The 20,226-nt window shown below is 46.9% G+C and overlaps 5 protein-coding genes across 5 annotated transcripts; 2 read left to right on the top strand and 3 right to left on the bottom strand.

The window, feature by feature from the left end:
• Positions 1-1,025: 1,025 nt before the first annotated feature.
• LOC309600545 (feather keratin 3-like) lies at positions 1,026-1,391 on the bottom strand (the record flags this gene model as incomplete). Its single annotated transcript, XM_082332944.1, has 1 exon — positions 1,026-1,391. The coding sequence occupies one exon, from the start codon at positions 1,389-1,391 to the stop codon at positions 1,026-1,028; it is 366 nt and encodes a 121-aa protein (XP_082189070.1).
• Positions 1,392-2,515: 1,124 nt separating this feature from the next.
• On the top strand, positions 2,516-3,370 carry LOC309600525 (feather keratin 3-like; the record flags this gene model as incomplete). Its single annotated transcript, XM_082332924.1, has 2 exons — positions 2,516-2,581; positions 2,984-3,370. The coding sequence occupies exon 2, from the start codon at positions 3,005-3,007 to the stop codon at positions 3,368-3,370; it is 366 nt and encodes a 121-aa protein (XP_082189050.1). The 5' UTR covers positions 2,516-2,581; positions 2,984-3,004.
• Positions 3,371-7,025: 3,655 nt separating this feature from the next.
• On the bottom strand, positions 7,026-7,505 carry LOC309600504 (scale keratin-like; the record flags this gene model as incomplete). The annotated part of the gene is made up of 1 exon (XM_082332898.1): positions 7,026-7,505. One exon carries the CDS (start codon positions 7,503-7,505, stop codon positions 7,026-7,028), a length of 480 nt encoding a protein of 159 aa, XP_082189024.1.
• A 4,553-nt stretch (positions 7,506-12,058) lies between these two features.
• LOC309600518 (scale keratin-like) lies at positions 12,059-12,511 on the top strand (the record flags this gene model as incomplete). Its single annotated transcript, XM_082332917.1, has 1 exon — positions 12,059-12,511. One exon carries the CDS (start codon positions 12,059-12,061, stop codon positions 12,509-12,511), a length of 453 nt encoding a protein of 150 aa, XP_082189043.1.
• Positions 12,512-14,611: 2,100 nt separating this feature from the next.
• Positions 14,612-15,049, bottom strand: LOC309600519 (scale keratin-like; the record flags this gene model as incomplete). The annotated part of the gene is made up of 1 exon (XM_082332918.1): positions 14,612-15,049. One exon carries the CDS (start codon positions 15,047-15,049, stop codon positions 14,612-14,614), a length of 438 nt encoding a protein of 145 aa, XP_082189044.1.
• Positions 15,050-20,226: the final 5,177 nt, after the last annotated feature.

The following is a 20,226-nucleotide window of genomic DNA, read 5'->3' as shown; positions in this document are numbered from 1 at the left end:
GCCCTGGGCACAGCACCGCAGGGCTTGCCTTGCCAGGGCCCAGGGGAGGGCAAGGATCCCCTCCCTCCCCCTGCCGGCCACACTCCTCCGCATGCAGCCCAGGACACCGCTGCCCGCCTTGCCCCCAAGGCACCTTGCCGGCTCATGCTCCCCTTGCTGTCCCCCAGCACCCCCGGGGCCTCTCCTGACAAGCTGCTCTGGGGCAAGAGACGGCCGTTTCCCAGGCGGGGGCTTTAACACTGCCTCTCCTCCAGCCTCCTCTGCGCGGATGCCCGGAGATGCTGCCGTGCTTCTGCGGAGCTGAGGCACCTGGCAGCGCTGGCGCTGTTCCCGGGCTGAGAAGGCCAGGCAGAGGAGCCCTGCCAGCGCCTGTCCTGCTCTCTGCCCTTTCCCCAGCTCCCGCAAGCCCCACCAAAAGGCTCTCTCTCCCCTGCCTGCTGCCTGCCTCCTCCCTCTCCCAACACTGCCCACCCTCGCCTCGCCTGGGCACCTCAGGACCAGCACTTGCCCTCCCACAGCTGACAGGCACCCGCCCCCAGGGGCCTTCCCGACTTGCGACAAGGAGGGAGGGAGACACGACTTGCATGCGGGAAACCTTTATTGTGCCCAGAGGGGCAGGAGAGGCTGTCAGAGAGATGCTGGGCAAGACCCCGAGAGCCTGCTTGCCCCGTGTTGGAGGAGGCAGCGGGATCTTCTCCAGAGCATTGCTTCTCGCTCCCGATGCCCCCCTGCTGTGGTGGCATTGCAGATGCCAAGGCCTTGGCCCTGCAGGCTCGCAGAGCCTTTCGGCTCCGCCGCCTGCCCCCTCCGACAGCTGGCAAGAGAGGGGAGGGGAGGAGAGCAGAGGGCAGGAGAAGAGGGCCGGGAAGCGCCGAGCGTGTTGGACAGCGCCAGCTGCCCAGGCGTTGGCTGGGGCTGGGGCTGCTCAGCACTCCTCAGTGCCTCGTGCCCTCCAGCTCAGGCCTGCCTGGGGGGTGGTGGCATTGGCGCTTGGGCTGGGGGCAGTGGCAGGGGCTGGGCTGAGTCTAGCAGGGCCCGCAGGTGTCCCACAGCTTCTTGCTGTAGCGGGGCAAGGCGCAAGGGCTGCAGGCAGGGGAAGCGTAGGGTCTGCCAAAGGTGCAGAGGCCCCCCGAGCCCAGCGTGGCTCCGGCGCCGTAGAGGCCCCCCAGCCCCAGGGAGCCCCCGAAGGCGGGTGCTCCGGAGGAGCCCACCACGGCTTGCTGGGGGAAGGAGCTGAGGATGGGGCCGGGGAAGGTGACGACGACGGGGGGCGGCTGGATGAAGGCCGTGGAGTCGGGGCACTGGCGGGCGCACAGCTCGTTGCAGCTCTCAGCGATGGGCTGGGGGACAGCCACGCTGGTTTTCGGTGGGCACAGGTCGTAGCAAGACATCTTTGCGCGGGATCGGACGGTGCTCTGCAAGAGGGCCGAGATTGCAAGAGAGCAGCTTAGGGGAGCGCCCGAGACGCAGGGGCCACGGCCGGAGCAAGGGGCAAGGGGCAAGGGGCAAGGAGGAGAAGCGCTCTCAGACTTACCCTGTTCCCCGAGGAGAAGGCGACCAGAGCAGTGGATGGGAGAGCCTGGCAGAGGCCGAGCTTTTATACTGGCCCCGCCATTGCTCAGCACCACCTGGGCCAATCTGCAGAGGCGGCACTCCCTCCTGCCGACGACAACAGGGCTGTCCGGCTCCTGCCCCTCCCTGACTCAGCATCCCCACGCCACACCAGCACATGCCGCTTCCGAGGCTTTCCTCCCCTTTCTGCTTCGTGGCCTAAGTGGCAGCAGGCATCTCCCTGACGGGGGCTGCGCACGGCAGGAGAGGTGCCTGCTTCTGCAGCTCCTCGCTGCCTGCCTTGTACCCTGCCCTGGGAAGCCATCTCTGTGCTCCTTGCACCGGGCCCCTCGGGGAAGAGCACGAGGGCTCTTTCTCCCCCAGACTTGCAGAGGTCGATGGCCAACGCCTGCAGGCGCCCGGGGGCCGGCTCCCTTGGGCTGGCGAGTGATGCATCGTGCTGAGCAGGCAGTGCCCGAGAGGAGTGCCCTTGATTTGGCATTTCGTAACCTCGCCCCTCTGTAGATAACAGCCACACGGCGCACGTCACGCGGTCCCTGGCGTGCGGGAGGCCTTTGCCAGGCCGCCTTCTTGCCCAGGGATGGGAGCCCGCTCTTCCCTGTGGCTCTGCAGAGAAGGCGTGGGGCCGCCCCGAGACCAAGCCCTTGGGGAAGAGCTATGGCACGCAGGGCGCTTGCAGTCAGCCTTTGTCACGCTGCGTGCCCTCTTACACACACGGAGATAATGAAAAGACAGTGGGCCTAATTTGGCCCATTAGGTGGCAGCTGGCGAGCGTCCGAGCGGGGTAATTGCAGGGGCCGATAGAGCGGGTTGGGGCTGGTGAGGAAACGGCGTCAGCAAAACAGCCCCGTGCCACGCAGGGAGGAGGCAGGGGCTCGGCCGCCACGGGCCACGTGCCCCCAGCGTGGCCAGCTCCTCCCCGCGCTCGCTGGCCAGGCATAAAAGCGCTGCCCTCGGCAAGCGCCGGCATCCGCCGCTCCTGCCTCGCTCTGCTCAGGAAAAGGGTAGGTGGGTGCCTGTGGGCCTGTGCCTCCTGTGACAGGGCTCGGCGTGGAGCCTCCCTGGCCAGGAGAGCTCTCCTGGCAGCAGGCTTGGACGGCCAGGGCAGGCTGAGCCACGGCGGGAGGAGGAAGGAGCCCCGTGGCCGGGACGTGCAGAGCCAGGCCCTGCACAGGCTCTCGCGGAGGGAGGGCTTGTGTGCCCTCTGTGTGCGGAGAGAGGGCAAGGCGAGGGGTGCAGAGAGCAGGGCGCGGAGCGGGGCTGGCTGGGCAAAGGGCAAGCGGTGGGCAGCGCGGGCAAGGCGGTGGCTCTGGCCCCTGCAGCTGCAGGGCAGCTGTGGGAAGAGGGCACTGCTCGCTCGGGGGATCTCCTCCTGGCTCGTGACACCTGGCCTTGGGGCCTTGTGTTTCAGGCTCCGCTCTCTCGCACCAAGATGTCTTGCTACGACCTGTGCCCACCGAAAACCAGCGTGGCTGTCCCCCAGCCCATCGCTGAGAGCTGCAACGAGCTGTGCGCCCGCCAGTGCCCCGACTCCACGGCCTTCATCCAGCCGCCCCCCGTCGTCGTCACCTTCCCCGGCCCCATCCTCAGCTCCTTCCCCCAGCAAGCCGTGGTGGGCTCCTCCGGAGCCCCCGCCTTCGGGGGCTCCCTGGGGCTGGGGGGCCTCTACGGCGCCGGGGCCACGCTGGGCTCGGGGGGCCTCTGCACCTTTGGCAGACCCTACGCTTCCCCTGCCTGCAGCCCTTGCGCCTTGCCCCGCTACAGCAAGAAGCTGTGGGACACCTGCGGGCCCTGCTAGACTCAGCCCAGCCCCTGCCACTGCCCCCAGCCCAAGCGCCAATGCCACCACCCCCCAGGCAGGCCTGAGCTGGAGGGCACGAGGCACTGAGGAGTGCTGAGCAGCCCCAGCCCCAGCCAACGCCTGGGCAGCTGGCGCTGTCCAACACGCTCGGCGCTTCCCGGCCCTCTTCTCCTGCCCTCTGCTCTCCTCCCCTCCCCTCTCTTGCCAGCTGTCGGAGGGGGCAGGCGGCGGAGCCGAAAGGCTCTGCGAGCCTGCAGGGCCAAGGCCTTGGCATCTGCAATGCCACCACAGCAGGGGGGCATCGGGAGCGAGAAGCAATGCTCTGGAGAAGATCCCGCTGCCTCCTCCAACACGGGGCAAGCAGGCTCTCGGGGTCTTGCCCAGCATCTCTCTGACAGCCTCTCCTGCCCCTCTGGGCACAATAAAGGTTTCCTGCATGCAAGTCGTGTCTCCCTCCCTCCTTGTCTGACATTCAATGCTCATTTGGTGTTGGAGGGGAATTGCTGGTTTCTCCATAGTTCACCGTAGGATATCATACATCTTTCCATACCTAGGAGAGAAGAGGTCATTCCTGGTTTCTCCTTCTCCTACCTTAGATGCGTCGTGCTCAGTTCAGGGAAAATCTTCTTTTCCCTAATTGGAAATAGGAATGATTCAATTACAGAAGTGTAGCAATGAATTGGGAGCAGGTGGTTGGACTACAGACGTCTCTTCAATTAATGTTTGCATAGTTATATATAAATATGTGTACAGATACGTATTTGGTCCATAATATTCATACATTAGGGGATGCTGTCTTGTCTACTGTTCATGATCTTCCAGAAGAAGGCGTGATTCTGCCTTCTCATGCTCCAAACCTTTGTACTTCTACAAAACTGCTACTGTATCACATTCGGGGTATTTATAACTCTCTTGCGTCAAAAGCAAACACAGATCATCTTTTTCTTAATTTTACTCAAGATGACCTGTTATTTTACCCCTTACTGCAGTACACGTGAGATTAATTAAGATTAGTGCCATTCAATTTTCTTGAATTCACCCTCTCTTTTAGAGAAGGAATGATATGTTGGCCGTAAAAGGAAATTGCACGTGCTTCCCCTTGTTTTTATACGTTCTGCTTATATTACCACTAGTCTCTGGTATTCTGTATTTACAATGGATTCACTCGAGAGCGTGCAATCTCCCTATGCCTTACCATCACCTATTTGGGGCTACTCAGAGAGTTTTTCCTCTTCTGTGACTTCTTTCTGACTATAACCTGTGTTACACCAGATCTTTTCTCCATAGTCAGCAGGTTCATGGCTGTGCACTGCACTACTGAAGATCATACCGTTACTGTTACTCCCATCAGTTTAGCCACCTCGTTTTTCCAGTCTTAAATTCTGATTCCCTCCTGTTTAATGCTACTCAGCTTTATGTTATCAGCACACAAAACAGAGTGCTCTGAAATGATGTGCCAATACCATTAAAGCAAACAAATAATTAGAGGTTTTCTGAGACTGATCCTTGAGTAACTAATGTAGTAAACTCCCTCCATTCCTATAACTCCCATATAACATTAGACACTGGCAGAAATGCTGTCTCTGTGTACTATTTTGAAATCAGACATGAGCTCACCCCGAACAGGCATCCAGCCCAAATAGAAGCTACGTGATCATGTTAGCTGGGTGCTAATAGCTCTCACCAATCTTGTTGTCTTGGGCTAGGCACTTGCTGTCTGACACAATACCCGTCTAATTGGGTGCTGACTGGTACCTGCCTGACACTGCCTTATTGAGAGAATCAGTGGCAGTCGGAGCTCAGGCGTCCAGCTGTGATCACGTATGATTTACACTGAAGTACATCTTAGAGGCTGTGCATGAGAGCAACGTTGCTGGTGTTGAGCACAAGAGAAACAGAGAGGAAACCAGACATCCATGTTTTGTAAAGCTGTCCCAGGAACTGCCCTGGACTGAACTAGCCGGGAGGAAAAAGGGCTTTGCTCAGCACAAGAGAGGTACCTGAGCCAAGGAGATGCAGGGCTGGTGTGGCACAAGCTAGGAGGCTGGTTGCTGAGCTCCTGGGAATTCATGGCAGCAGTGTCCTTGCCTCAAGCCACGTGAGGATGGAGAGCAGCAGCAGGGTCAGAGAGCCGTTTCCTTGTGCCCAAAAGGCAGGAGCCTTTCTTCTCCACCTCAGCTGCCTGGGCTCTTCACACATCCCAGGCACTCATGGAGCAGGGGCTGGGCTCTCAGCTGGGCCCTGCAAGCTCCGGTCCCTTCCCAGACCCCCCCAAACCTTTTGCAGAAAGCCCAAGGCCATGAGGGCAGGCAGTGTTGGGACAGGGAGGATGAAGCAGGCAGAGAAAGGAGAACCTTTCAGTGAAGGGCTTTTTTTGGTCAAAATATTCTCAATAAGTGTTTGTTAATCAGTAAAAATGAACTAATATTTTCTTAAAATAAAAGCAAATACCACAGACTAATTTTCATTTCAACTTGTTACTACTTACAGCACACAGCCGTCTGACATATCCAGTTACATTGAGGCAGGGTGGGGAACATTGAAATTACCTGTTAAAATCAGACTTGCTGTTCCATGACACTGACAGAGGGTTGAGATCAAGAAATTGTACATTCATGCGTGGAACTTTTCTTTGAAAGAGTCTCAGTGAAGTAATAGGAAAATCTTCTGTAATGCGTTAGTTCATACTCCTTTTACTTCACCCAGCTGACTTCCAGACTCAGCCCAAACTTCCCTGAGGCAACTGTTATCACAGCAGTGATTAAGAAAAAAGGAAGAGGTAGTGCTTGAACTTTGCTCATCAGATACCCATCTTAAAAGTTGTTTCCCATTGTTTACTTTCCTCCTATTGTTCCTTTTCAGAACATGCTTTGACAGAACTTCAGGCCACATTTTTTTACCTTGTCTTTGAACACAGTTTGATGATTTCTAGTACATCATCTGGGAAGATGTAAAATTAAAAGGAATTCCAGCACTAAATTAACCAGTGAAAAAAAATTGGACTAACTACTGGAAGTTTGACAACTAGAATAATTAGTGTAGGGAAGACGATAATTTCAGCTCAGTAGCAATGAAAGACTGGGCAGATAGGTTTCCTAGCAGCAGGACTGCGTGGGGCCAGAGCTGTGGGGTCTCCCCAAAGGCAGATCAGCCTGGCTTTGCTGGGGCTGAGACACTGCCCTGACCTGGCTGGCAGGGGGCACATGCAGGGCAAGGGAGCCCTGCAGCCCGTGCGCGGCTTTGAAAGGAAAGGCAGAGAGGCAGGTGTTGGATGCAGGATTGTTTTATTGCAAGTGCAGGAAAGCACCCACTGGAGAAAGACACACAAGTCAGAGGCGGGCAGGTTGTCCCCCCAGGCTTCAAGAGAGCTGCTGCTTCAGGCTTCTCCCAGGCGGTGGCAGTTTCAGGGAGAAGCAAGTGTCCTCTGGGACAATGGTGGCGTTACACATTTGGCCACTGGCAAGGGCAAGGAAGAGGAGATGAAACAAATGAAGAAGGAAATGAGAAGTGTAATTTATGGAGCTATTCTGACTCCACTGTATTAAGTGGAAGTCTTTAATGCTCTGCCCCTTACTCAGGAGCTCAGTTGAGGATCAAGATTGTACCATGCATTCACCAGTCGTTCTTTAGTCAAGGGATATTTCTGTAGGATTTAGCAGGGCCCGCAGCTGCCACGGCGGTACCTGCTGTACCGGTAGGAGTAAGGGCTGCAAGAGCCAGAACCATAAGATCTGCCATAGCCATACAGGCCCCTGTAACCCAGGGAGCCCCCATAGCCATACAGACCCCCAAAGCCCAGAGCGGAGCCCCCACAGCCGTACAGACCCCCGTAGCCCTGGGAGCCGTAGCCCCCATAGCCCAGAGAGCCATAGCCGCCATAGCCATACAGACCCCCGTAGCCCAGGGAGCCCCCATAGCCCCCAAGGACGGGTGCTCCAGAGGATCCCACAACTGACTCCTGGGGGAAGGAGCTGAGGATGGGGCCGGGGAAGGTAACGACAACTGGGGGTGGCTGGATCACAGCTGTGGAGTCAGGGCACTGACGGACACACGGTTCGTTCCCACTGTCAGCGAGGGGCTGGGGGCGGTAGATGCCACCAACGGCAGTGGAACACAGGTCGTAGCAAGACATCTCGCAGGGATGGAGGTCAATCTACAAGAGTTGATTTTATCAAGTACAAGGCATTATTTACATACATAAGAGTGCTATAGAGTTTGCTGCCTTTCCTCAGACAAGAGTGCTTTGAAGAACACCAATTTACCTATGTCTATTAGAAATGAAAATTGAAGCAGAACAGCAAAATTATTTGCTCAGATGCTTTGGTGAGTCAGTGGATCAGCAAGGACTGGGACTCCAAAAACGGAGTGTGTTGTTATGCATGATTTCATGACTCTAACTCTTCATTCCCACTGATCTGCTTCGTGCTGAGCCTTGTAAGAACAGGCATTATAAGTCATTGTCTATTCAGATTTGCTCAGTAACTTATTTGATGAGACCATTACAAGGGGATTGCAAAGATTATTGTCCCCAATTTCCACATGCTGAATCAGGGCACCAAGATATTTATGACTAGCATAACACCACAGTGTTTTGATTCTGGGCTCCGAACTCTTTTGAAAAAAAAACCTCACCCCAAACAACTTGCCCCCATTAACATGAAAAACCCAGTGCTTCACCTCTCAGCTCCTTAAATTCCCTCCATGACCTCTCTTAATTAAATGAATTTCTTACAAAGAATTTTCAACAGTTCTCAATTCCTCTCTCTTTCCTACTCTATCTAAGCCGGCACCTGATCTCTGGTAGTATTCATACCCATTTATCTTGAACTAATGAAAAAGCACCTTGAGACATCTGGAATAGAATAAACTGGAAATAATGGAAGGTATGCTTCTAAGCTCAGCATTTCCCCGTGAACCATGAAGATTTAAACTTTTTCAAATAATTTCCAGTTACCCCTATAAACAAAGAAGCTGTTGAAAGTGAACTAATAATGAACTTAATTTTCTGCCATATCAAGAAACTTTCCGTTTGCTTTGAAATGAAATGCCAACCCTGAATGGAGAGAACAGCTGTCTGTAACAGTTTTAACCATTTCTGTAAACTTTATCTTTTCATCTAAAGTTTTACCCACTAGTTCTTAATGGAAGAGACCATCCTAGGTTAAATTGTATAGCAAAGAGCTATTCCCGTAGTTCTAAAGAGCAGATTCAGACTTACCCAATTCACTGAGAAGAATGAGTGAAGAAAAGAGGTTGGAAGAACCCTGAGTGGAGAGAGCTTTTATACAGTTCAGACTGCCTGAGGGATGAGAGGCTGGTTTCATGAATGTGGATCTAATTAGTTGACACAGCACATTTTTTGTATTGATAGCTACGCAAAGTGATGAAATTGTTTAGCTTTCTGTTTTTACTGCTTGATTTCAATTATCATGTAACATAACACACACATTACATCACGCAACGTTCTTTCATCTAAAAGAGCGATGGGTGAAATTAATGCATCTTTCATCCTAAAACATGATTCATGAAATTAATATCAGTTTTCTGTTCTCTTTGGAGTGGCACCATGCAGTAAGCTGCTTATACATAGATATTCTTGTTTTGCTATCTTATATGACAATGATGCTCAGACATTTATCAGAAATAACCTGCTGTGAGGTGTTTCTTTGAAGTCCCTTACGTAAGTTTTCTCTCTTCTTGAAGATAAAATACAGTCTATCTTTAAATTCTCAGGAAAGCAGGCAATATTCTTCGTGCACTTACGTTTATTTCTGAGATGTGATACAATTCATATTGGAATCCATGGAGGACTCTCAATACTCTCTGAATCAAATTATATTGTGAGCATTCCTGAACACACAGTGGCAGACGTCCAAAACAGCCTTAGGTTTTATCTGACCCTCAAACTACATCTTAAAACTGAATTTAGTTCTGAAAGGAGAGATATATTTTTATATTTAATGCTCAGGGTGGAAAGCTTAAAATAATCAAAGTGTACATTGAATTACTATCTAAAGTTGTGATTTACTGAGATAGCAGTGTGTTTTTGTAGAAGGTATATAGGAGAAACCACAAATTTAACTGTATTAGAAGAAAAGCCTTTCTTTTTTGAAAGAAAAAAAGAGAGCTGTGAAGTGAGATTTCAGAGTAACAGACTAAGCCACTAAGTCTAATAGCATATAACAACTCAATGGATTCATCCCAGAATATGTAATGCTTACTGGTGTCCCATTTGCTCATCTTCTAAGTTTTATCTCTGCCCTTCTCCTGGCATGTCTGCAGGCTCCTTTTCACTGTTCAAAACTGCTGAGACCTCCTGCTTAAATCAAAGACCATTCACAGGTGTTAAGGGATTTCTGCAGCTCTTATTTCACTTGTATATCCAATAGATAAAAGCAACTTTTTAGACATCAAAGTGTCTAAAGTGTCATCGAAGTGACATCAAAAAGTGGACAGATTCCCAGTGAATATCTGAAATCATAAGCAGTCAGGGATACTCAAAACTTTCAGCTCAGTTTGATCCACAGATTTGAGGGTGCATTTTCCTGAAGTTTCCTTTAATTTCTAGCTTGCTCCTCAGAAGTCCTTGATCCTGGTCTACAACTGATGTTGCAGCTAACCCCATCGTTGATGGCATCTTTCAGTAGAGAGCAATTATGAGGTGGGAATCCACCGGGAAAAGCAAATGCTGGCTTTTGCTGAGGTTTCTTTCTTTGTTTATGCCATTATTGTAACACTATATCATTATCATGGTTATCATAATCATCAACGTGGTTGTCTTCAGACCACATATTATTTCTAAATTATGAGCTTTTCCAAATCTGGAGATACATATGGAGATTTCCTGAACTATAATACTAAAAAAAAAAAACATCTCAAAGTTTTACAAGAACATCCCAAGGGATTTTCAAATACTTCATGAACACCCATTACTAGCTTGTACATACTGCGTCATAATTATATAAAAAGTATGCCTGGATGCATACACCCCACTATTATGAGAGATTATCACATTAAAATACGTCAGTTAAGGTCATTTGGGTCTTTCCCGTAATCGGTTCATGGTTGATAACACTTTTTGGACCTTCCTTTCTTTGACTTTAAAAATAAAATGTATCTTTTTTATTTAAGTGCACATTGGTCCAGAAACAGAAATCTGCTTATGTTAACTCAACTATTAGACCCCCCAAAACCCCCCACCAAAACAGGGTACAACAGGGTTTGTCTTCATTGTGTCAGGACTAGAATCCCTTTCAGTAGTCACATCTTATCACCTGATTTACTTGCTCCTCTTAGTCTTATGTTCCTAGGTACATCTCTCTAACATGTAACAACACGGGAAGAAAACACAATAAAATACAAAGGAAAGCAAAGCTTGATGAAACAACTCAGAAAAAGCAGTTTCCATAGGCTTGTGACTGCCAGCTGAAATATTTCTCTCTTCCCGGGACTGAAAGATGACTAGTAGAGAACTGTCCAAAAGCCATTAAAACATACTCCTGATTATTGTGTTTGCCTTGCATTGAGTAGCTGGAGGTAAAAGTGCTAAGCCTGCAGAGAGAATGTTTTTACCCTGGTTATTTGTCTCCAGCCTTCATTTAAGATCCTAAAAGAAATTCCATTTTGACTCCAGGTATACTGTTGATTACACTAAAAGACCTGTAACTGGATAAAAGAAATTACTGTCCTCCTGTCATCCTAATTAAGCAGGACTCTTAAATAAATTAAGTCAGCTTACTTCCTCCCCTAATGCTAAAGAGAGCAATGGAATAATAAAAAATAATTTCACAGATAAAGCCTGGAGATAATAGGCAAGTCTGTGGTGGAGTGTGCATGTCACGCGATGTGTGGGTTTGAAGTGCCTGCAACGCACAAGAAATAAGCAAAACCAATTTCAGCACTTTGAGGAACTACGTGTCCTACAATTTGGGGTTGGTACCTAATTAAGAAGTCACGCATAGGATGCCTAATGTCCTCCAGGCAATCGACGGAGCTGTATAAAAGCTCTCTGCATTCAGTCTTTCTATCCACTTCTCCCACTTTATTCACCTTTGTGAACTGGGTAAGTCAGATTTCTCTCAAACATTGCTATACTTCACTTGCTGTCAAGAACCCTTGATTTTAACCTAGGACCAAGTCCTCTTCAGTTACTACCAGGCTGCCAGTGATCTGCAGATTATTTGCTGGAAATAATGTTTCATTTCTCATTTGTTACCAGGCCCTGTAAATATAGGCTCCAGAAGAGGGGTGTATCAAGCAGTTTTGAATCCCAAACTTGTAACATTTTAGCGCTTCAAAGAATTCCTTGACTATTTTAGGAGATAAAGAATAGTTCATATACATGGTTGCATATGGCTACATTTAGCAGCATTCTGCTGAGTTTATAACAGGAAAGATCAAACTTATTAAGTAGACACAATCAATTAATAGTAATATAATACTATCAAAATTAGCGTATCTGGAAATACCAAAGATACAATTGAAAAGTACGTGATTTCATGATACTAAAGTCAAAACTAACCTCCAGATTACAGTGCTAGGAAGAATAGTAAGAGAAAACATGTTTACTTCCCAGATTTATTACTGACACCCTGTTGGACTGCTTCATCGTAACCAAATGTTTGATATTGTTTTAACGTTAACATAAATGACCACGTTTTACAGACTGACTGCCATCCCTGCAAGATGTCTTGCTACGACCTGTGCTCCACCTCTGCCTGCGGCGTCTACCGCCCCCAGCCCCTCGCTGACAGCTGCAACGAGCCGTGTGTCCGTCAGTGCCCTGACTCCACGACTGTGATCCAGCCGCCTCCAGTCGTCGTCACCTTCCCCGGCCCCATCCTCAGCTCTTTCCCCCAGGAGTCAGTTGTGGGATCCTCTGGAGCCCCTGTCCTTGGGGGCTATGGCTCCCTGGGCTACGGGGGTCTGTATGGCTATGGCGGCTATGGCTCCCTGGGCTACGGGGGTCTCTACGCCTATGGGGGCTCTGCTCTGGGCTCTGGGGGTCTGTACGGCTATGGGGACTCCCTGGGTTACAGGGGCCTGTATGGCTATGGCAGATCTTACGGTTCTGGCTCTTGCAGCCCTTACTCCTACCGGTACAGCAGGTACCGCCGTGGCAGCTGCGGGCCCTGCTAAATCCTACAAAAATATCCCGAGTGATGCATAACCGACAGATGAAGTGTGATGGTTTCACAGCTGAAGAGATCTGAACCTCCACTGCTCTGTTCCAAGACCACAGAGCTGTACCCCTTCAGCCCCTTTTGAATTCTTCCTCTTAACTTCTACTTTCAGTTTCTGCCCTAATGTTTCTCCTGTAACATTTCCATATTGCCTGGGTAAACATGTAACAAAGTTGTTCAAAGTTATTCCTGTTTGTTCAAGTCAACAGCTAAGACTCAGGAAGAAGGAAAAAAAAAAAAAAAAAAAAATCAATCATATGTGAATGTATCCCTGACTGGAGAACAGTTTCATACTTCTTGTAGCCTCTGAAAATGTATTTCTTTTCTCACTATCATTAAAAGTTTATTGCATCAAAGTTGCCATGTTCTGGTGTTCTTTTCTCATACCTTTACCCTTGCTATTTGTCTTAGAAGTCTAACCCGTGCAGATGTCAGTAACAGTCTAAACTATGTAGATTAATGTCTTACCCCAAAAAATCAAGGATTTATAATGTACAAAAGCAGTGGGAAGCACTCCACACAGAAGAAACTACTGTCCTGCCCTCCCCATTTTTCAGATAAAGATTCTTGACATTTTTGAAGAACTTGGCTTCTTGGTCGTACATCCACTGGTTACAAATTAATAATGGTAGAAAAATGAAACAGTAGATTACTAATTTTAAAGTCTTTCCTAAAAACTTTAGTAAGAATTTCTTCCAGGTAAGTCTTTGATTCAACTCTTTGAACTTCCAGTTCTCACTCAAATATTTAAACTCTGTTCTCAGTAACAGTCTCTGAAAAAGTTGAATTAATTTTCTGTCAAATCCTTAAAGAAAGTTGTCTGGGCCATACAGTGGAATTGTATGGTAATGGTCTTTCTGTATAATCATGAAGTCTAAGGTGTTAGAGGTTTTTTGATGGAAAAACAGCTACTCCATACAGCTACCCCAAGGGCTAATTCATCTATGCCAGCAAGAACAGCTGGAACAGACAGAACAGTTATGGCGCCTGGAAAGCTTAAAAGGTAGAAAAAGTCATAACCCTGCATACATATCCTCAACAATGCTGTTGCATTTCCTAATTCCTTCTGCATGGGAAGTTCTCACAACAGAAACCCCCATTTTCAGCAGCTCTAACTTTCGACCTCTCTCCTGATATTCCTCATCCAAAAGGTCCATGAGACATCCTACCCACCTCTGAAGAGAGGTTGCACCTTGTTGCAGCTCCTTCAACCCTTTCCCTCTCAGCAGCTCCATACCAACACCCTTCACCACTCTCTCCCCACCTCCCTAAGTCCCTTCTGACTCAGGAGCATCCCTCCCACCTGAGGGCCTCACCTGCCACCCTTTTCCCCACAATCTGCTTTGAATCCAGCCTCAGCTGAGCCACCAGCTCTGCTCCTGCTATGATCAGCAAAGACGTTCAAGTGGCTCATTAAGGAATGGAAGTTTAGCGTGGGTTTCTTTCTAAACATCATGTTATTATTGTAAACCAGGCCAGCTGGGGAGGGAGGATTCCTGCTCCCAAATGTGGGCGCTGAGTGCAACGAAGGGTGACTGACTTCACTGATAGCTGGGCCATTTCAGCTGCGTTTTTGAAGTCTGAGCCTCAGCCTATGTAAGGATGTGAGTTTTCCCCATCTACAGAGAGGAGAGTTGTATATCCATAGCAGAAGAAATTAAAACTAGAAGTCGATTTGTTTGATGCAGAGTAGAATCACTTTAATGAGAAATAAATATTCACAGAAAAGCATTGTAGGATATCAAGAACAGGCATTGGAGTGCAGACAATTCCTTCCATAATTGCTCTTCTTCAGTTGGACAGTGAAGTGCCATTTTATAAGAATATAAATTACCTGTTTTATCCTACCCATTTTACACATAGATAGAAAAAAAGCCCAAAAGACCATGAGTAGAGGGTGAAGAAATTAAGGACATGCTGTGTACTCCCAGCTCCACTGCAGAGGGGTGGCAGTGATCAGGACTTCACAACATCTCCTTTGGGACCACTGCTGTGGATCAAGATTGTATCTCTCAGTTGCCGGTTATTCCTTATTTGGGGGATATTTCTGTAGGATTTAGCAGGGCCCGCAGCTGCCAAGGCCGTACCCATTGTGCCAGTAGGAGTAAGGGTTGCAATAGGCAGAACCATAGGGCCTACCATAGCCATAGAGACCCCTGTAACCAAGAGAGCTCCCATAGCCGTACAGACCCCCGTAGCCCAGGGAGCCATAGCCCCCATAGCCATACAGACCCCCGTAGCCCAGGGAGCCGTAGCCCAGGGAGCCAGAGCCCCCATAGCCCCCAAGGACAGGGGCTCCAGAGGATCCCACAACTGACTCCTGGGGGAAAGAGCTGAGGATGGGGCCGGGGAAGGTGACGACGACTGGAGGCGGCTGGATCACAGTCGTGGAGTCAGGGCACTGACGGACACACGGCTCGTTGCAGCTGTCAGCGAGGGGCTGGGGGCGGTAGACGCCGCAGGCAGAGGTGGAGCACAAGTCGTAGCAAGACATCTTGCAGGGGTGGAGGTAAGCTGCAACACACACTGATGATTGGACTAAGTAGAAGACAAAGACTTCAAAATTCAACAGTTTATATTAAAATAATGAGTCAAGTACAGGATTTTGAGGAAATAAATTGATTTCCCACTTTGCAATCATAATACTCTTTTTTTCAAAAAGCAGATTTTCTAATTCTCTAAAAAACGTGTACACATACAAAGGCATATGGGAAACATTACGCCTAGCTCTGAAAGTGTTGTCCCTCATGAATATCCTGTGAAGAACTTAGATACTTTTGTACACATTAAACTGAAAACTGAGAAGCAAAACCAGAGAAAGCAAAGATACTTTGTCCAAGGTCATTTGATGAGTCAGTGGGAAAACTTGGATTTGTGTTCAGCAGGTTTACATAAGATGTAGTTTATATATAACTTAATTACAGTAGCTTCTTCTTCCCACTCATCCCATTTTTGCGGAGAGTTGTAGGAACAACAGATTATGGGATTGTCACTGCCCTGATTGCTCAGAAAGCCATTTGACAAGACAATAAAGTACAGATGATAGTGTTATTATCCCAGTTCCCACCTACACAGCCACTGTAGGGATACAGCCTGGACAATTTCAATATAAATCACCATTTTAGTCCCTAATGTCTTTCAAAAAACTCATTTCAAATTGTTACTCCCAGGACAAACCAGGGCTCCTTGGTAAACCCCAAAATTCAGCCTATGTTCTTCCCTCTAAACTTAGTTATTTTCTCTAGGGTGACTTTACTCTTCTCCACTCACTATGTACTGCAAGTCCTTAGCTGGGTTCTGAGGAAGAATATGAAAGCAATAAAGTAAAGGAGAGCCAGAAGATCTGCTGCACCAGGACAACACACACAACTTTCTCAGATGCATCGCTCATTCATCTCAGGTTGCATGAATGTCTGCAGTGGTGACGCTCTTATTAAACGTTGAACCTCATAACATGCAAACTTTGGAATAAGTTAAATGCATTGAAGTGAGCATAGTGTTATGCATGTCCCAGTGTTCCTGACACTGAGAATTCTGCCGTGCCCCACGCATCAAATACGTGTATCTGCCACCCCAGAGCCAGCATGAGAATCTCTGTCCAAAAGCAGTGCAGATACACTCAACAGTATGGATGGTGGGCATCAACTGACATTGAAACCAGCAATAAAAAGACACATTGATAGCAACAGAGAAGAATCAGACTTACCCAAGTCACCAGGAAGTCAAGGGAAGTGTTTGGAAGAGCTATGAGAGAGAAGAGCTTTTATATCAGAGCAGCTGGAGGTACGAGATCAACGTTCGTTGCCCGCCCCAATTTCAAACACACGTAACTCGTCGAGATGATGAAATTGCTGTGTTTGGTATTGGAGTTTATGAGTCCTTTCAAATTTGTTTGTAATAGGACCTAAACATTACTTTAGATTATAGAGAATTCTTTCATCTTGTGACTTATTGGGGAAAATTAATACCTGACTTTATTCCAGTCACTTCCTTGAAATTACAAGAGAAAGCATTAAGCCCGCTCCTCTTGTATTAACTTAACACCTGGAGAGTGTCTCATGTGTTTATCAGAACTACAAACTGCTGTCATAGACAGGATTTTTGTTTAAGTACATATAATTCACATTACAACCTGCCAGGACAGAAGTTAAAGGCTGTCCATGTGATAGGCAGGAAGGTTGGGGGTGGCTTCCGCATGTTTAGCTTCCGCACCTGCAGGTGGGGGGCACAGCACCCTTGGGAGTCAATGACGTTTTTCAGTAGTATTTGACCCTGGCTGTAATAGGGACAATTCAGCTCGAAGAGCAACAGCAATTCCAGGGACGTGCAACGTGTGCTTCGGTCTTTAAATAAGGTTTCTGTGGAAACTGAAATTTAGCTTTCAGTAGAAAAATTGTGAAATCCTTACTTTTGGAGCACTGGGAACTCTCTTCATGCAGATATGAGCAGAATCAGTTTCTCCATCCATCAGTCACTCAAACTGTTGTATTCTTTTTGCAAAAATGTGTGGGGATAAGTCTGCACAATTTCACAGAGGAGATGGAGAGGAAACCTTTATCTTCCTGGGGACTGTTTTTGTTTTTTAAGAGATAAACATGGAACGCGTTTCTGAAGTTAACTAAAGCTACAAAGGGACTGGAGATCCCAAAGAGAATTTTTCCAGGTATTGTTGGTTTGATGTTGTCAGTGCAAAGATGATACTTGAGAATATTTAATAGGCCAGAAGAAACCTAAGCTTTTTCAGTACAAATGGATCCTCTGGTGCAAAAATTGAAACGTGAGAGAAATGTTTTGAATTATTGACTTCGATTGTCAGGAACTCATGACCTTCTATAATACACTGTTGCTGCTGCAAGCCATAAATCCAGAACGGGGCTGAGCTGGCAATTTCTGCAAACAGGGAACAATTATGAACTTGGAATTCACCACGCAAAACAAAGGCTGGTTCTTCCCTTGTTTACAGACGTGTTATTTTAATACTGCAGACTCTATGCCATAGATTATCTCTAAATTATGAGGTGGGTTTCTCAGCCTTTGAGGTGGTTAGAAGTTTTTTTTGACAGTAATATTTTCAAGCTTCCAGGGAGCAAGTCTTTTCAAATGCTGCAAACTATCCACTAATGGTTTGAGAACGCATTCTTACAATTAAATTAAAGGCATGTACCTGGATTTAGGTGCCTTGCAATTATAGAATGACATCACATTACAATATGCATGTAAGTCAAGGTATTTGCGTCCTTGGTATAATCAGTTCATGCCTGAATACTGGAGATTTGTGCATCTTCATTTTTTTCAGTGTAGAAGTATAGAATGAAATATAAACTTTTAAATAAAATACAGTGTTTCATAAGTTGTATAATCAGCGTATATCTTCAGCATTTGCAGTTGCACATCAGAGCACAGAAACCGAGGATTTAGTTATTTTCTCGAGATGTTACAATTCGATCAATGATCAGCCTTTACCAATGTAAATGATTTCTCTGTCTCTATTGTGGCATATCTCCAGACACCTTTAGCAAGTTGCCACCCGCCATTTTTCATTTAATTTTGTTTCTTAGTAGTCTTCAATATTGCCTGATCTGAAGATGGACCTAAAAATGGATCCCTGAAGGCTTTGTATCAGGGGACAGAAAACTGCAAAATGTGGGTGACAAATGCTTCACAAAGAAAGTACCTTGCAATTTTGAGAACAGAAGGGGTAAGTATTTAGTTTGCCTCTAGACTCCAGCCTGGGTTGAAATATAGTGAGAGAGACCTGCTAGAAAAATCTGAGTAGTTTAAAAGGATGTTCTATCTCTGCCCTCTGCTTTAAACCTCCTGTAGACCATTGTAGAATGAAGGTCCAAAGGACTTGCCAGTGTTTGAGAAAAGGACAAGGAGAGGAATCCACAGCTTAATGCACAACAAAGAAAGCAAGAGCTATTTCCCCGAGTCCCTGCTTCATTAGATGAGGCCAGCATTGTGTTCAGGAGCAAAAGCCAAACAATAGAAAACCATTTAAGGACCACAGGATATTTTCTATGGCTTCCTTTGGGTGCAGTATTGGTAGCAGAGAGTACAAATGATAAAGATTAAAATGACGACCCCAAAGTTGCTCTAATGAACCCCATTTTATCTCCAGGTATCTTACAGCCTGGATTGAATGGAAAAATCTGTGCATATCAGGTGACCACAGCCACACAGTGAGCAGTTGGGTTTTGCCATTAATAATGGAGAAGCTAATGAAGAGTGTTAGTATAATTCTTGTTGTAACGCCAAGGATATGAATGGAATGATAACAGGAGTGAATAAGACAAGTAGCCATTTGAGTTGAAAGAGGCTTCTGTGATGAAATGCACCTATCGTATTTCATGAGACTTCGAACCAACAAATAAACAAATAGTCAGCAAAACTTTGAGGACCTACGTGTCATATTAGTTTGGGGTTTGCCCCAGTTATGCACATGCATAAATTGCACCTTAAGTGATCCCCATGATCTAGGGAACTGTATAAAAGCTCTTCCAACTCGGGGCTCTTCATTCCACCTTGCTTGCTTTATTCACCTCTGTGAAAAGGGTAAGTATCATTCTCTGTGATCTCTTTCCTAAAACTCGAGTATCTCTCTTCTGCCGATTTTAAATAAGGTCTGAATCATCCATAAGTATTCTAAGATTCTTAATAGTGTTGGATTCTTTTGCCATGAATTTATTTTTCTTATTTGGTGTTGGATATCCATATATTTGGGGTTAAAATGGTAAAACTATTTTTTTCAAAAATTATTGTTTCCTGTTAATACAAGTTAGAGCTATCAAAGCAGTTTCCAAAACATCAGCAGGAGACTTATTCAATCACTAGGGATTTTTTAAGGATTTTGCATGGAAGTTTTTAATATGTGTCTATGTGTATGTATGTATTTCTTGAGGGGACAAGCTTAACGAAAAAGAATATAGAAGTATTGTCTAAAGAAGTATTGGAAAACAGAGATGAAACTAGGAAATCCTAACCTACCCTTTACATTGTCCTTGCTTTTAGCAGGGAGTTGGACTAAATGACCTCCAGAAGTCACTTCTAGTCTAGTATTTTATTGGTTCTAGTAGGGAAAAAAAATGTTCACAGGCAGTACTGGTTCCTAGTCCTTCCATGGGTTTTCTTTTAGATTGGAACAGATCCTATGGTGAGAATCTTCCTGAAGGGCTCAGATCCCAGCACACTTATCTGCAGTAGAAACCTAGCCCTAGTTATCTGAGTGTACTAGTTTCTCATCTGGGAAATCAGACAAGTAATCTTTTCACCCATCTTGTGAATCTCAAGCTACTTTGCAAGCACATCAGAGCGGGGAATGCCTTATTTAATCCATGTTTATAGCAGGTTCAGCGTACTGGCAGCATGATTTTAGCTATTGCTTCTGGAAGCACGCTACAAGTCGATAGGCCAGCATTGTTCTTCCAGCTACCCTTTAATTTACCATGTGAGCTTTTCTGGTTGTTAAGTTACACTGCTTTGTTTTTGCTAGCAGAAAACAAACCTGAAACAACCTTGTAGACATAGACATTCTATGAGTGGCTGCAAAGTATAGTGGAAGTAATTTGCAAAATAAAGTGTTGGATAGTATTTTTGCAGTGTTTGACAGTGGGATAGAACAAAGAACTACTTCTTAAAGGGATCCAAGTATAAGAAATTAGGAATGAGACC

Source organism: Platalea leucorodia, assembly GCF_965183815.1.
Source record: "Platalea leucorodia genome assembly, chromosome: 24".
NCBI classification, from domain to species: Eukaryota; Metazoa; Chordata; class Aves; order Pelecaniformes; family Threskiornithidae; genus Platalea; species Platalea leucorodia.
The sequence above is the reverse complement of the archived record's forward strand: the minus strand, read 5'-3'. Positions and strand labels throughout refer to the sequence as shown.